We start from the raw sequence: 14,537 nt of genomic DNA, 5'->3' as shown, positions 1-14,537 counted from the left end.
AAAGGCCGAAAGTTAAACTACATTACCCAGCATACACTGCAGCATACCCCTTGGTTGGCAGCCTCAAGAGGCTTCTGCCGCGCACGAAGAGGACCGTGCGGAATAAAAAGCCCCAACTCCGGTCGTTTTGTATGTCTACGACGAAGAAACGAAAAACTTCATCGAGGGAAGTTTCCGTCATGGATCTGCAGTGATTCGCAGCGTTAATTAGATGAAAGTTTATACTTCGGTTGTGGTTAGATTAGTGCACTGACGAAGAGTGGGAGATTTGAGAACAAGCGACGGTGGTATTAGTATTTTGTCGGGCTAATAGTGTGGCGACAGGTCGGTGGTGGTTTGCCCCCGATTGGGATTCCCCCTCGAGGGAATACAAGGACGACTTCGACAAAGTGTGGAGTTTCTTTGAAGGACAGCATCTTCGATCCTCCACACAGTTGGCTTTCTGCTGCCAAAGTTTCCCGGTGCTAAGGTGCAGCCACGCCGGGAGAAGGCGCAGAGCGACGGCCGCGCCACTCTCCGGCTAGCTCGCCTGCTGTTTCTGCTTCTCGGATCGAGGCCGTGTCGGCGAGGCGACAATGCTTGACATAATGTCTGAACACCAAGGTATGCTTATGGACTATCAACAAAACCCAACGAAAAACAGTCCTCACTTGATGTTAATCTGTTCGTCGCGTAAAGCTGTCGTTTTGAGGACAGTAAGCTAAAGTGAGTTACGGCTAACGTCGTTGTTGCGTGTGTTGTAATAATGTCACAGCTCGCTATTGACCGACAGTCGGACGTGTTGTCGTTAAACTACCGTGAAAGTTCTTTAAAAGTGAAGACTGTGTGATTCCAACTTTTTGTATAGTTATTGTAGTTCATAAATTTGACGTTAACATTTATTACACAGTTCCCGTTAGCTTGCTAGTTAATTAACGCGCCGAACCACATAGCTTAATAGCTGCATAGCCACGGTTGCAAACCAACTCACTGAAGCCTCTCTAACGTGTCAGTTGAGATAATCTGGCTTACAAATATAATTCCGAAAAATGCCCCCTTTTTTTGGACATTAGCTCAAACTTCAAAGGTGGCCAGCACGACACGCCCGATTAACATTAGCCGATAGCACAAAGCTATCTCTGCTATGGAGCCTCCCACTGCTGTATCAAGAAAGCTACCTTGGTTTGCTAGCTGATCAAGAGGGTGTTAGCCACAAGACAACCCTTAAAATTATCAAATTAAGCCTTCAACCACGCAAAACTATCGTTGTAGAAGCTCAATGAAATGAAGTAACTCTCCCTTGCCCGTTTGCGATTAACGCTACAAACTACATACGGTTCAGTTAGCTTCCCCTCTAAACGTCACCTAGCATTAGCATAGACACAAAATGTACCAAAAGCATGGTGTCCAGCAAACAGACGCGATTTTAGCAATCCAGTCAACTTTTCCTTATAAACTTGGCGTGAAAACGATGAACTCTTCTTCTAGAGTGATTTTTAAACACCCACTAATTTTGTGAAGTTCAAGCAGTCACAAAGTGACACCGGTTGCGGTTGTTTAAGGACGCAGAAGTTGTCTTGAAGATGTTAGTTGGTTGTTTTTTTTTTTTTTTCGCTCAAGTGACCTTCAGTCAATTATGTACGTTAATTTAACGTAGTTTTTACAAACACACTGTTTTAAAATAAGACCAGCATGCGCTTCATCGTTTATAATCCCGATTAAGGTATTGAGCCGTGTTAGCAAGCTAATGCTAGCATTAGTCCACTCTCTCCCTCGGCAACAGTATGCTTTGTAATGTAGTGGCTGTTAAGCGGCTGAAAAGTGGTCACTTGTGACTTACAGACGTGTTTTCTTCTTCAACAGATTCACTGTTAACGTGTAAAACGGAACCTCTGGTGAGTATTTTTATCATTTGAGCACTTTATTTGACTCAGCTGCCCTCTGTTGTGGAGGGCTGTGTAGGTTAGCTTCACTCTCTTAAACAAAGACATGTGTTTCCTGTAGCCCCCAGAGAAGAAGAAGAGGACTGTTGAGGACTTCAACAAGTTCTGCAGCTTCGTCCTGGCTTATGCTGGTTACATCCCCAGTCCAAAAGAGGTGAGCTGTTGCTGTTTTTCTTTCTTTTTTTCCCCTTTTCTAAAAAAAAGTATCATATTAGATGTAGTGACTGCTTTGCAGTTGTGACAGAAGATGTTTTTGTCTGCTCTTATAGGAAAGCTCGTGGTCCCCGACATCATCCAGCTCTGCACATAGTTCGGGGTTGTCAGCAGATGGTGGAGGTGGAGGGAGCAGTTCCAATGGCAATGCTTGGGCAGATGGGGGCTCCGACATCCACACCATCCATACGTTTGTCCGCAAAGCTCGAGCAAATAAGGGCAAAAATATTCGGCGCATGCACTCTGACAGCACCCTGCTGGATAAGATGCAGCTTAAAGACTCTCTTTATGAGACCCAGGCCAGCACTAAGGGAGAGCGCAAGAAGGACAAAAAACTGAAAAAACTGTCACTGGATTCTGCCATGGGGGCAGCAGATAGTGGCAGCAGCGAGGGTGAGAAAAGAGCCCGCATCAAACGCAGCAAGAACTCAAAACAGCCCAAAGCTAAGAAGCTCAAGAGTTCAGCTCCTCAAAGCGAGACTGACTCCGAGGCACGGAATACGCACTCCGAGGTACGAGCTGGCAGGGAGGAGCTGCCGGGGCATGGGGGCTCCTCTTCGAGCATGCAGAGCATGGGGAAGGTGCAGCCAGACGAATCCAGGGAAGCAGAAATGAGCTCCAGTGAGGGTGAGACATGGATCGCTGATGAAGACATTATGGTGGAATCGGGTAAGACACTGTGATTTTGACCTTTTGTCTGTTATTTACTTGGTGGTTGCTTACTTTGAACTAACTCACAACCATAATCCCCCTGTAACTCTGGTCTGTTTATCCACACAGGGGATGATTCATGGGACTTGATCACCTGTTACTGCGGGAAGCCATTCGCGGGTCGGCCGATGATCGAGTGCAACCAGTGCGGCATATGGGTGCACTTGTCATGCGCAAAGATCAAGAAGTCAAACGTTCCCGACATCTTTTACTGCCACAAGTGCAGGGACTTGCGGCGGTCGGGACACAAAAAAGACACTTAAAGCTGAGCAGGACTGGAGGGGAAAAGGAGCGTTTGATCTGTTTTTGCTGTCCTCTGACACTTAACTTTATTTGATGCCTACAGCCAAAACAGCCTAAACTATCACCTGGAGGGCAACTGTAAAGTCAGTTTGTTGGATTTCTTTCGACAATCACAACCATTCTTATTTATCCCTCACGTCTAGTTTTCGTTCCCCCTTTGGCTACTGTGAAGAACTGGAAAAAAGGCAATATTGACGGTTCCAAATCATTTTTAAGTTCTTAATTGACGTCAACGTTGATTGGCTTTGCTATTACAGTTCTGGTGATGTGCATATACTTTTTTTTTTTCTCTCAATAGTTCTCATATAGACTGAAGGTCCACTTTTGACTTGTAAATTATTTCTTGTGCATATTGACAAATTAGTGAAAACCTTTTCCTTTGGTCTCCGGAGTACCACTCTGAGCTTGCTCCAATCATTCCCACCCTTAAATCAATGCAACACATGAAGAGTTGGGGAGAGGGAAGCCCAGCTTACATTGTGTCACATAAGAGGTGGATAATGTCACTCCTGTTATTACTTTATACGCATGTCATAATGCCAGACGGGCAGCTCATTTTGGTTTCGATCGTACTCTGGTAGTTTGTGTTGAGCTTTTTCTTGGGTTGTCTTTAAGCCTCCTGAAATAAGAAGTTTCAATTCACTGACTTGGATAAGATTTATTACTTTGCATCTTCATATGCATCTAGTTGTACTCAAACTATCCTTTCAGCAGTGCACTTTTAAAACCTAAATACACCCCGCCTCTTTTTTTTTTTCTTTTTTTTTTTTGAAAGTTGGGGGCGGGGCTAAGATGAGCTACAGCTAATTAAAACCGGACTTGGTCGATGGTGCGCTTAGTGTTTCTCACAGTCCGGCTTATTAATCACTTAGCCATTAACCGTGAGTCAGTTTTTACTTATGTGTTTGTTTTTGTATTTAAATCATCTGATATCGGGGCGGGGGGAACGTTGCTGTAAGACGACTGGTTTGTTGCCGTGCTTTACGATGTCAAAGTGGCTCTGAGGCTCGTTTATGAATGGTTGTTTAAAAAATATATATATGTATTTTTTATTTCTAGGCTTTCTGAGGAAGGGGGGGATTAGAGATGCACCCCGCATCAGAAAAAGGACATACGATTGTCTCACATCGAGAACAAAGTTGTAGTGTACAGAAAACAAGTCGAGGCTGTCTAGGTTGTCATTTTGTTTATGTTGTTTGGTTTTACCATGTGCGTTTTTTCTTTTGTTCGTGGGAGAGTCATGGTAAGTCTCCAGTAGCAGTTGCACTCTCCGTACAACTTAAACTTCTGTGTACATATCCTGTTCTTTGACAAATGTACATATGTGAAAGTGAAGAGAGAATACTCAAGCAAATTCTATATTTTCTGCAGTCTGATATTGTTTTGTTTTTCCTTTAATTGTAGCTTGAAAAATAAAAGTCTTTGGGAACATGCTGGTTGAGTTTTTAATTTTCTTTAATAAAATGACACACACACACAAAACAAGAAACAGTTACATATCACATTTTATTAGGTGTTGGCACACAGTTGTGTTTGTCAGGTTTTGTTTTCTACCAGCAGAGGGCGACAGCTGGCAGGAATCTCACTCGTTAGTATGGCACAGATGCTGAATAAATACCAAGTTCTACAAAGTTCATGCATGATATTTAGCAGGCTTTCTAGTTCTGATAATCTTCCCCGTGGAGGTCTGGTTCATCCTGCAAAACAAAATATATAAATGCTCAGTTCTTCATATTAGACAAGTGCAAGGTTTTTGAATTATTAATGCTGAAGCATTGTTGTAGTACAGCTAGAAATGGCTACCAGTGTCATGGAAAACTTCAACAAGCCATGAAAGACGATAGCTGCCTATGCAAGTAGGACATTCAAGTAATAATAACTTCAGTGCACATCCACACATAGATATCTGTGTATTTATGTATATTTTATACTATTTATTAGATATTTTTGTTCATAGAATACAAGTTTAAGAATAGATTGCTTTCTTTGCACTGAATGGGACAGCATATAGTTCTGTTTTAATATTTTTTACTTTGCAGTCTGCTAAAAATAATCTAATTAATAACAGCTCTTTAAAGCTAAAGCCATCGATGTTTCAGGCCCACATGTATACTTTATGTTTCAACAGGGTGAGTGTGTGCATGTGTTGAGCTTGTGGCATTTAAATGTTGCCGTGATGCAGGTTATTTGGTGGGGAAAATGGGTCTAAGTGTCTAAGGAGCTTGAAAAGTGTCGTTTGCAGCTCACCATTCGGGTTCTGAAGCTGGATATTTGAAAGCCGCCGATGGGGTCCAGAGGAGCGACCTTCCTCCTGTAGACGCAGCAGAGAGAGAAAAACAGTCAATTCAACACAACATCGGGGAATTTAAGATGTGCTGGAATCAAATCAAAAGACATCATTTGGTTCTGGACTGATCGTTTGATCTTCTCATTTTTACATCAGAATACACAAAACTTTAACATTACATGTATTTTGGCCAAGAGCTAAAAATCTATATCTACTTAACTCCAAATTTATGAGTTCCCTTTTTTGTAAATTACATCATAGGATTAATATATCTAATATAAGTAACAATCATCTCCATAAATCAAAACTTGTCAGTTTATTTAAGCTGCATAAGCACATAGTTGCTGTATTTACAGCTAATTTGTACTATTTACACCTTTTCTCTATCATGTGTGGCTGTATAACTAACTGTTCGACAAATATCTAGAGCCATTTGTCCTAACCTCTTTTCGTTGGCTTTCCGGTTATGCTGGTGCTGGTTCGGGTGCTGCCGCTGGGCAGGAAGGTGTTCTGTTGGGGCGATGAAAGTCTCTGACTGAAAGGAGCGATTGCCCACATCTCCCACTGTCTCCCCTGTGTCACCCACAGAGAGGTCGCTCATGTCCAAGTGATCGAACAGGTGGGAAAAGACTTCTTGGTCCATTAAGGTGACCTCCTGAGGACGTAATCAGATCATTCAATAAGATGGCAAAGGATTAAACGCCAGTAGCTGTTTAAATTGCTCGTCTGAAAATGGTGATAAATTTAATGTCTGTAAAAAAAATTTTAAAAAAAGAAGGCGGCTTACCCTTTTGTTTCTGGATCTGCTTGGTATGACAGCAGCAGATATCTCCTCCAGCAGCAGGTAAAGAGCCAGGAAGGGCAGCATCCATCTAGAGCCAAGCATCTGAACGGTGCAAAAGACAGACTGTGAGTCTTAATTCCCTGTAAGGGTGCAGACACACAAGAAAATGAATCTGAAAACAAACCCTTTGCTCACCTTAAAATCTCTGGTTTTTTCTTTGGATTTCGACTCTAAGCTGTCTTGGGTCCAACTGTGCGTCTCTGTGCGGTTCTCTCTCTGCTGACCAGTGTGGAGACGAGGGTATTTGTAGCCATGCTTCCAGGGTGGGTTTATATTTTGGGACTATTATGGGGCTGTTTAGGCTAAGTGTGTGTATGTGTGTGTGTGAGAGAGACTATGTGACTTCAGACATGCCAATTAAACCTGCCGCCTTGCTTCCTTAACATCATTATTGTCAATCATTATTGTCAAAACCTTAAGAGATTTTAGATTCAGACAACATGCCCTGACACACTTACATACAACTACACACACACATGGCCTCAGCCCCACCACGCCCTCCTCCGCTTTCATTACTGCTGCTGCGGACAGATGAGAGTATGATAAGACCACTTAGTTTACAAGCTCGCCCGGAGTAATGCATACCCTCAGGCTTTACATCCTCCCATGTCATTTATGCAGGCATGAAGCTGAGAAGCATGAGTGAAAACAACATCTTTATACTCTTTATACTTTTTATACTCTATCACATCGAATGCTGGTCAGCCCGGTTTTTACAAAAGCAGAGATTTACATGGAGTTATGAACCGCGAACTGATCTGCAAATCATTTAGAGAAACATTCAAAGCTGACATATAAAATCATGAAGCTGATAAATATGAGTATTTTACTTTAAATGTAAAATAAAAGTTGGGAGAAAAGTATGTTTATATACAGCTCGTAGTGTCCTTTGTTGTTTTTGTCTTTTCAAAATAAATTCTTTTCAGTGGGTGACAGATCCAAACTGCGAGAACATTTACCACCCAGATTTCTTTAAACTAGGATAGCTTAACATAAGATAAGAAATAATTTATTTACTGCTATGTCACCGCTGTCACAGAACAAAATAGCTAAAAGAAACAACCCAAAATTACACTAATAAGGAGCTCAGTTAGGAAAATACAAAAAAGCAAAAAGCTTTTTATTAAATGTAAAATTAATGCAGGTATTGTGGTACAACTTTTTTCTCTAGCTGTCCTCGTGGCAGTGGAGCTCAAACACGTGTTAGATAAAGTCTTCAGCTGCATGTGCATTAAGTGGAGCAGAGGATGGTCAGGATCCAAAACCACTGACCACAGCTGGAGTCATTTGGATGTCATCTGATGGAGGAATCCAAACAATGTGTTGATTCAAATTGGATTCAAATAGCACCAACAGCGACGAATTCCACTGGCAGATCCACTGTTGACAGTTCAATATTCAGGGCCCCGAACACCTCCACTGCTCACCCGAAGTCCTGAAGCCAAGTACCGTCACACTGTGGTCGGAGAGTGGGTGTAGCAACATCTCACTGCAGTGCTCCATGAACTATCTTATTACCAACACATTAAATTTGTGTTGGCGCTATCTTGTTTAATTAAGCAAGGGCTTCCTTGAAAAGGAAAAAGTCATTTGGGTGGCATCATATGTTCCTCCTAAACCTGCACATATTGTTCAACATCAGTGGTGCCTTCACAGATGTGCCATGTGCACTGATGTGCCTCCATACCATTGCAGATGCTGTATTTTGAGCCGCGTGTCGATATAAAAACAGCAGCAATGGCGCGGCTCACCTTGAGCATACAGCATCTGTGAACGTTTGAAAAGCAGCAACACAATTTTTTACTCATCATTTTACAAGACAACTTTTCCACCTCGCCTTAAAGGAACTCAGGCCCAGAGAAGACACTGCTGTTTGTGGAGACTGTTTTAACATTTGTGTGTAAAGCAACTATATTCTTTGAGCATGGTATTCAGAGGTGCTCCTGAGCCCGTGCAGTGAATTCAGCTACACACAACTTTTGTTATTTCAGCTGGATTATTCTGTCAGGTTTCTATAGACTGTGCGGTTGTTTTCTTCAAACAAGTTCCTTTATGCAGCCTATAATAATCAGACTACAGCATACAGGGAACTTATTTTGAAAGAGTTTAAAGATTAAAAGACTTTTGCTGAAATGCACAAACATCAGATGACAAATAACATCTCAAATGAAGGTTCATTCTCTCTCTGATAAGAACAAAATATGCTGTACTCCTTTTGCTCTCTGCTGGAAACCGCTATCTGTTTAGCATCCACCCAGAGAACACATAACTTGCTCAATTATTACAGAATTTAAATGCATTTTGCAATCAATAAGTGTATCTAGATTACCTAATCAATCATTAATAATTACTGACCAATGAAAACTGTAGTAAGTTTACTAATTAATTAAAGTATTTGTGTAAGTCAGCTTGTTTTTGTGTTGTAAATCCCCAAAGAAAAGGACCCATCCACAGCAATCAGAGATAGCATCAGTGTGTGTGGTAATCTAAAGCACTCTGCTTCGCCCGACTTCAAATCACCACCCCACTGAGACCACACAGACAGCCCTCTCCACCCGTCTTCCTCCCGCCGGCCTGCTGCAGAAAACAAAACACAGGAGAGACAGTGCAGCCGGGATGGATAGAGATTGGCAGAGAATCGGGTGGGGCCGGTGGGGGTCTACTTGAAGGGTATGCGCTTTGAGACACGTTTTCACTTTTCCTCTTTTTCCGCCCTGTCCTAATTATTTCTATTTCGGGACACTGAGGCTCACCAAACATAGAGCCAGTGTTGATAGATCAGTCGTGTATAAATAAGAAACGACAAGGCTGGCAGCATGTCAGCACGGGCAGAGGCCAGATAGGCTGCACTGATTACCCCCATTATCAGGGACAGGCCTCATTAGGAGCCTCGAGCTGGGTGTGCGACTGTACGTGTCCTTTTGTTGCAACACAGGACCAAATGTCCTCCCGACGATGTAAACGTGAGGATCATCTTTCAGATGTTAGGACATTTTGTTGGCTCTCGTGTTTAAGAGGTTACAGGTTTCAGTAGAGAGGTAGGATTGGTTAGAGGCTAAAGGCTAGGATTAAGCCACACAAATGCTCCTGCGTCTTGGGTTTTTAAAGGTGTGCTAAGGCTAGACTTGTAGTCAAGACCGCCTAAACCAAGACCAAGACAATACCAAGACCAGAGGGTATCGAGACCAAGACAAGACCAAGACCAAGACAGACCGAGTCAAGACCAAGACGAAGTCGAGACGAGACCGAGACCGAGACAAAAAAGTCTTTAAACTGCAGCCAGATGCTGCTTTGTTTATGGGTGTCAGGCATATTTATGTGTTTTTGCTTTCGCACAGCCCTCCTCACCGCTGTCTACTGTCTCACTCGCTTACTGACTTGACTGTCTCGTCTCTCACCCTCTCTGTTTTTCACATAATGATATTATCCTATATCCTCGCATGTGATTGGCCAAAATATGGAGGGATTGGAGCATAGCTGAGCCACTGTGTGAGAGCTGAGCAGCGAAAAGAAATTAAGTGTGGAGTCGGCTCTCGCTCAATGGGAGTCGTCTCTTCTGATTTACTACAAAGCACTCTCTAAGCACGGCTCTTAGAGCTGATGCTTTTGCGCATGACACATTATCGAACGTTACGTTGTGTGTCATGGATACTGTTGACTCCAAATCTCCCGACTACTATGTCGATCTGAGACAGCAAAACCGAGACAGCGAGACCAAGACAAGACTGAGGGATCCGAGACCAAGACAATACCAAGACCACGTAAAAGTGGTCTCGAGACCGGTCTCAAGACCAAGACCAGTCTCGAGACCAAGACCGGTCTCGAGACATCCAACTCTAGCTAAGACTACCTGCACTTGATCTGAGCCTAAATTTAATATTTACTAATTCTGAGGCTGAGAGGAGAGTACTGATGCCTAGCAGCTGGCTTACTTAAGAGCTGACCAGTAGGTACATTTAATCATGTTTGTTGGTCATAGGTTAATGTTTATTGAGTGTTACTGATTTTCTATTCTAAAAAAATATAAAAATCAATCAATAAAGCAAATAAACCAGATCAAAATGTTTACATAACATAACACGCATGCACACATTTTTAGCTAATTTTAATTGGATCATACTCAAATAATGTTTTAAATTGCAACAGATCTATGTAAATGCAGTGGATTTAAATATTTTTTGTTCACAATGTATAGAGTAAAATTGTGACACCAAAATTAATCATATGTCTAAAATGCAAAAGTCATGGATAGGGATTTAAGTGTATTAGCATACAGTCAAAGACAGCAGGCGTAAGTGAAAGGATACAGTACGGTCTTCTTTATATTTTGATTGATTTGATTGATGCGACATATATAAACATGTACAAACATACATGGAACTCAGCTTTTAGAAACGCTTTCTTATTTATTAAGTAGTGTTCAGGAATAGTTCTCCAGGTTTCTTGAAGAACATTCAAAGCTCTTCTTTGGATGTTTCTGCCTTTTTGTTCCCTCCTCTGAACCGATCTCACACTACTCCAGTAATGTTGAGGTCCAGTCTCTGGGGAGGCCCATCCATCACTGATAGTTTGTCATTGTGTGTTTTTCTATCCAGTTATGCTTTTACTGCACTGGCAGTGTGTTTGGGATCATTGTCATGCTGAAAAATGAACTTGTCGGCAATCAAACTCTTTGGAGATGGTACAGCATGGTTGACCAAAATCTGCACTTTTCTACCTTCATAATTCTATAAATTTATACAAGCTCTCCAACACCACTGGCTGAAATTCAGCTCTAAACCATGACAGGTACAAGAACTGTGTTGAAAATGAGTGAAAAAGCAATCAATGAACAAAGAAAGACCTACAGAAAGCCTGGAGAACTATTGCTTAAGACCACTTTTTAAAAAAGTAAAAAAGTTTGGCTCATTAGTAGCAAAATATTGGAAATAAGTGGAGGCTTCAAGATTTTGCACAGTAGAGTGATTGGTAGTATGTGTATGGCACTCTCTCTCTCTAACTGTGTGTGTGAGCTGACACCCCGCCCCGTCTTCTTGGCCTATAAGTATCAGGCATTGCAGCAGGTCCCAAATATAGACTCACAGAGACGATCCTCGTTCACAAAAAATATTAACGAGAAAAAACTAAATATATATATATAACTGTATTTTTCTCTGATTGAATCTGCATTGAAATGCAATGTAAGTTCAGCTATTTGTGTTAGTGTTTTCACACAGAGATGAGCAGAAATATCAAAATGAGCAACGTATCAGTTGCATAACAGAGACGGAAGACATTTGTCGTATTATTGTGAAAGAAACCAGCGCTGTAAATACACTGTGAGCTAGTACAAAGTGAGACACCCAAAACAAACGCACACTGAGCTGCTGATGGGAGCCATTTCTATTTCTACTTTTATACAAACTACTCATATGTTTATTTTTGGCCTGTTCATTTTATAGGACACTTTAGTTGCCCCATAAAGTCCAATGTTTTGCATGACTTTATATATAGCAGTAGCAGTACAAGATCTTACCAATGTAAAATTGGTGTTTACCCATTACTGAAACTTAGAATTAATTTTAATTTAATAATATAATACTTACAGTTTCCATTCTGCTGATATAAGTATGACTATTTTTATTTTTAGTTCAAGTTTTTACTGCTAATCCTTCCTCGCTTCTATGAATACTCAGATTTCCCCTTGTGTAATGTTTTAAATTAAGTTATTGCTAATTTTTTAACCTCTTGCTATGTTTGAAAAGCCAGAGTATAGCATAGGAAAAATGCTCTATAAGAAGAACAAGTTAGTTTTAAACATTATATTTTGAGTTTAAGATCACTTTTACATTGTTTTTAAAGCTGGATTAATTGTACTTTTGATTATTGGGGACAGATTAGCAAACATCAAGTATGGGTGGATATTAGGATTTATAGTGAGTGAATTTCTTGCCAGCTGATAAATACGTCAGTCCAACATAAGTCTCCTTATATCTGTCTAAGATAACGATGTAGAAGTCCCTAAGATGGCCATCTGCTACATCTTCCACCAAAACTGTTAAGTCAATTCAATTCAATTTTATGTAATTTTACAGGAGGAAACCAGAACTAGGCTCGGGAAGGGGCAACCTTGACTGGTTGGGGTGAGACAACGAGACAAGACAAAAAACATCTTCTTTTTAATCACTAGATTTCTTCACCATTCAGAAGACCACAGTCTGCATTATGTTCAAACCTTTGTTGTTTCTCAACTTTATTGGGGTTTTTTTTGTTTTTCTTTCAGGTGATTTCTTCACCTTTCACACACTTCTGACACTGAAAAGACAGCAGAGGCAGATAGGATCTACACCACTTAGTTAAACTTAGATACTAGCTTTGTCATCTAGTGGATGCCACATTGTGTAAATGAGTTTAAACAGACATCAGATGCTTATAATTCAGTTCCTATCACATTGTACTCTTTTAATATTAATTTTGAAAGACAGTTAAATATGCATCTGAATTTTGGTCTAAAGGAGTTTAAATTATCTTTATTTAGTCCTGTGTTGTTAACATTGTCATTTGCTTTTGTCCTATTTAGAGAATATAAAGGAAACAGTGACCTAGTGTTAGCTAAAATGAGCTAGATAGCTACTTCAGTATTTTGGCTAGTTAAATTGCTGTAACATCAACTAATGTTTTTATTTGTCTTGTTTTCCATGAATTTACTTTAGATTAGTGTAGTTCAACTGAATTACAATATCGGCCTCAGAGCCCATGTGTGCTGTGAAAGGGAAAACTGTGTTAACACAGGGAAGCATTACGTTTAACTTACTTTGCTATTTAATTAGAAAACAAATGAGAAGAGATCAATGTGGCCTAGTAGCTACTATTAACCGAGTAATTAACAAAGGCTTAACATGGGTTACTGCAATAACTTACTAGCAATGTGAGTTCTTAAAAATGAGTATGTCAGGGTATGCCAGCAGGGTAAACAAGCTGCCCAAAATCTGGAGGCATTTCAGTCAGAGACAGTCATTGAACAAACTGCTCTCCATCATGAACAACCCATCACAACCAGTCCACTCCACAGTACTGATGCGCCAGAGCCCCTTCTCCCTCAGACTGATTCAACCTCAGTGCCATAAAAAGACAACTTCAGGAAATCATTCCTACCATTGAATATAAACCTGTATAATAACTGTATAGTAACTTCATTCTGTGACAGATGAACACAGACATGGTATTCCACATACCTCTTGGAGCTGTTTCTTATATTTATATCATACATATTATTATAGCAGAATAGAATAGAATAGAATAAATCTTTATTGTCACTGTTAGAAGAACAATAAACACAGTCTGGCATCTTTCCAATAGCAGCATGTAGATATTTACATTAAAGTTCCTTTACAAGGAGAAAAAAAAGTTTATGAGGTGCCTACACAGGGAATGTATGTAATAACGTAAGTATCTACACAGATGTGTACAAGTTGTATACAAATTATATGTGCCATATATAAGGGAGCAGGTGCAATTTAAGGAGCAAGTGATCAGTGCAATATAATGTGCGATGTGATCGGTGGTAGTGCACATTGAGTAAGAGGCAGGACTAGGTAGGTAGGAATTGTGGTTGCTTTATAAAAAATACAGTTTATAAACAGAGGTAGGAATGTTGGTTGTATTATACTATAATAAATATGGTTTATAAATACAGTGTAATTATTATAGAAGACATATTATTATAGTATACATATTATTACTACTCTCTTACAGAATATCAGTCTTACTTTTTACTCTTCTTTAACTTCAGCGTTGCATAATCAAAGTCTTACAGTACACTCTGTGTATTTACTGTAGTGTCCCTGTTTCCTGAGGAGGAGGAGGAGCAGGAGAAGGTGGCTGTAATTTCTGGCATTTGGCGCCCCCTGGTGGTCGGAGCTGCCCCAGCGTTTCACAGATCGCACCCCTCCTTCTCGTCTTCCTCCCGCATGTGCAGCGAGCGATAACAAGTTTAGACGTCCCTGGTGACGCCAGTCTCCTCTTCCCGCCCAGTGCACAAAAACCCACATCTTCATAGCTCAATGACCCACCAAAGCCTTAGCCCAGCGGTCCTCAACCCCCGGGCCTCGGACCGGTACCGTTCCGTGAGTCGTTTGGTACCGGGCCGCGAGAGTTGAGGTTCAGGTGTGAAATGTATGGTTTTCAGGGTTTTTATCGGTTTTCAGCGTTATTTTGTTATTGTTTTTATCGTTAACTCGGTTTTCCTGGGTCTTTTCACGTGTGTTATGAATAAATC

General features: G+C 40.9%; 1 protein-coding gene across 1 annotated transcript; it reads left to right on the top strand.

Moving 5' to 3' along the window:
- The first annotated feature begins 79 nt into the window (after positions 1–79).
- On the top strand, positions 80–4,582 carry phf23b (PHD finger protein 23b). Its single transcript, XM_031727167.2, has 5 exons — positions 80–603; positions 1,843–1,874; positions 1,984–2,076; positions 2,192–2,804; positions 2,916–4,582. The coding sequence occupies exons 1-5, from the start codon at positions 576–578 to the stop codon at positions 3,107–3,109; spliced, it is 960 nt and encodes a 319-aa protein (XP_031583027.1). The 5' UTR covers positions 80–575; the 3' UTR covers positions 3,110–4,582.
- The last annotated feature ends 9,955 nt before the right edge of the window (positions 4,583–14,537 follow it).

The sequence above is a fragment of the Oreochromis aureus genome, linkage group 3 (genome assembly GCF_013358895.1).
Source record: "Oreochromis aureus strain Israel breed Guangdong linkage group 3, ZZ_aureus, whole genome shotgun sequence".
Lineage (NCBI taxonomy): Eukaryota > Metazoa > Chordata > Actinopteri > Cichliformes > Cichlidae > Oreochromis > Oreochromis aureus.
Note: the sequence above shows the minus strand (reverse complement) of the source record. Positions and strands in the feature narration are given on the sequence as shown.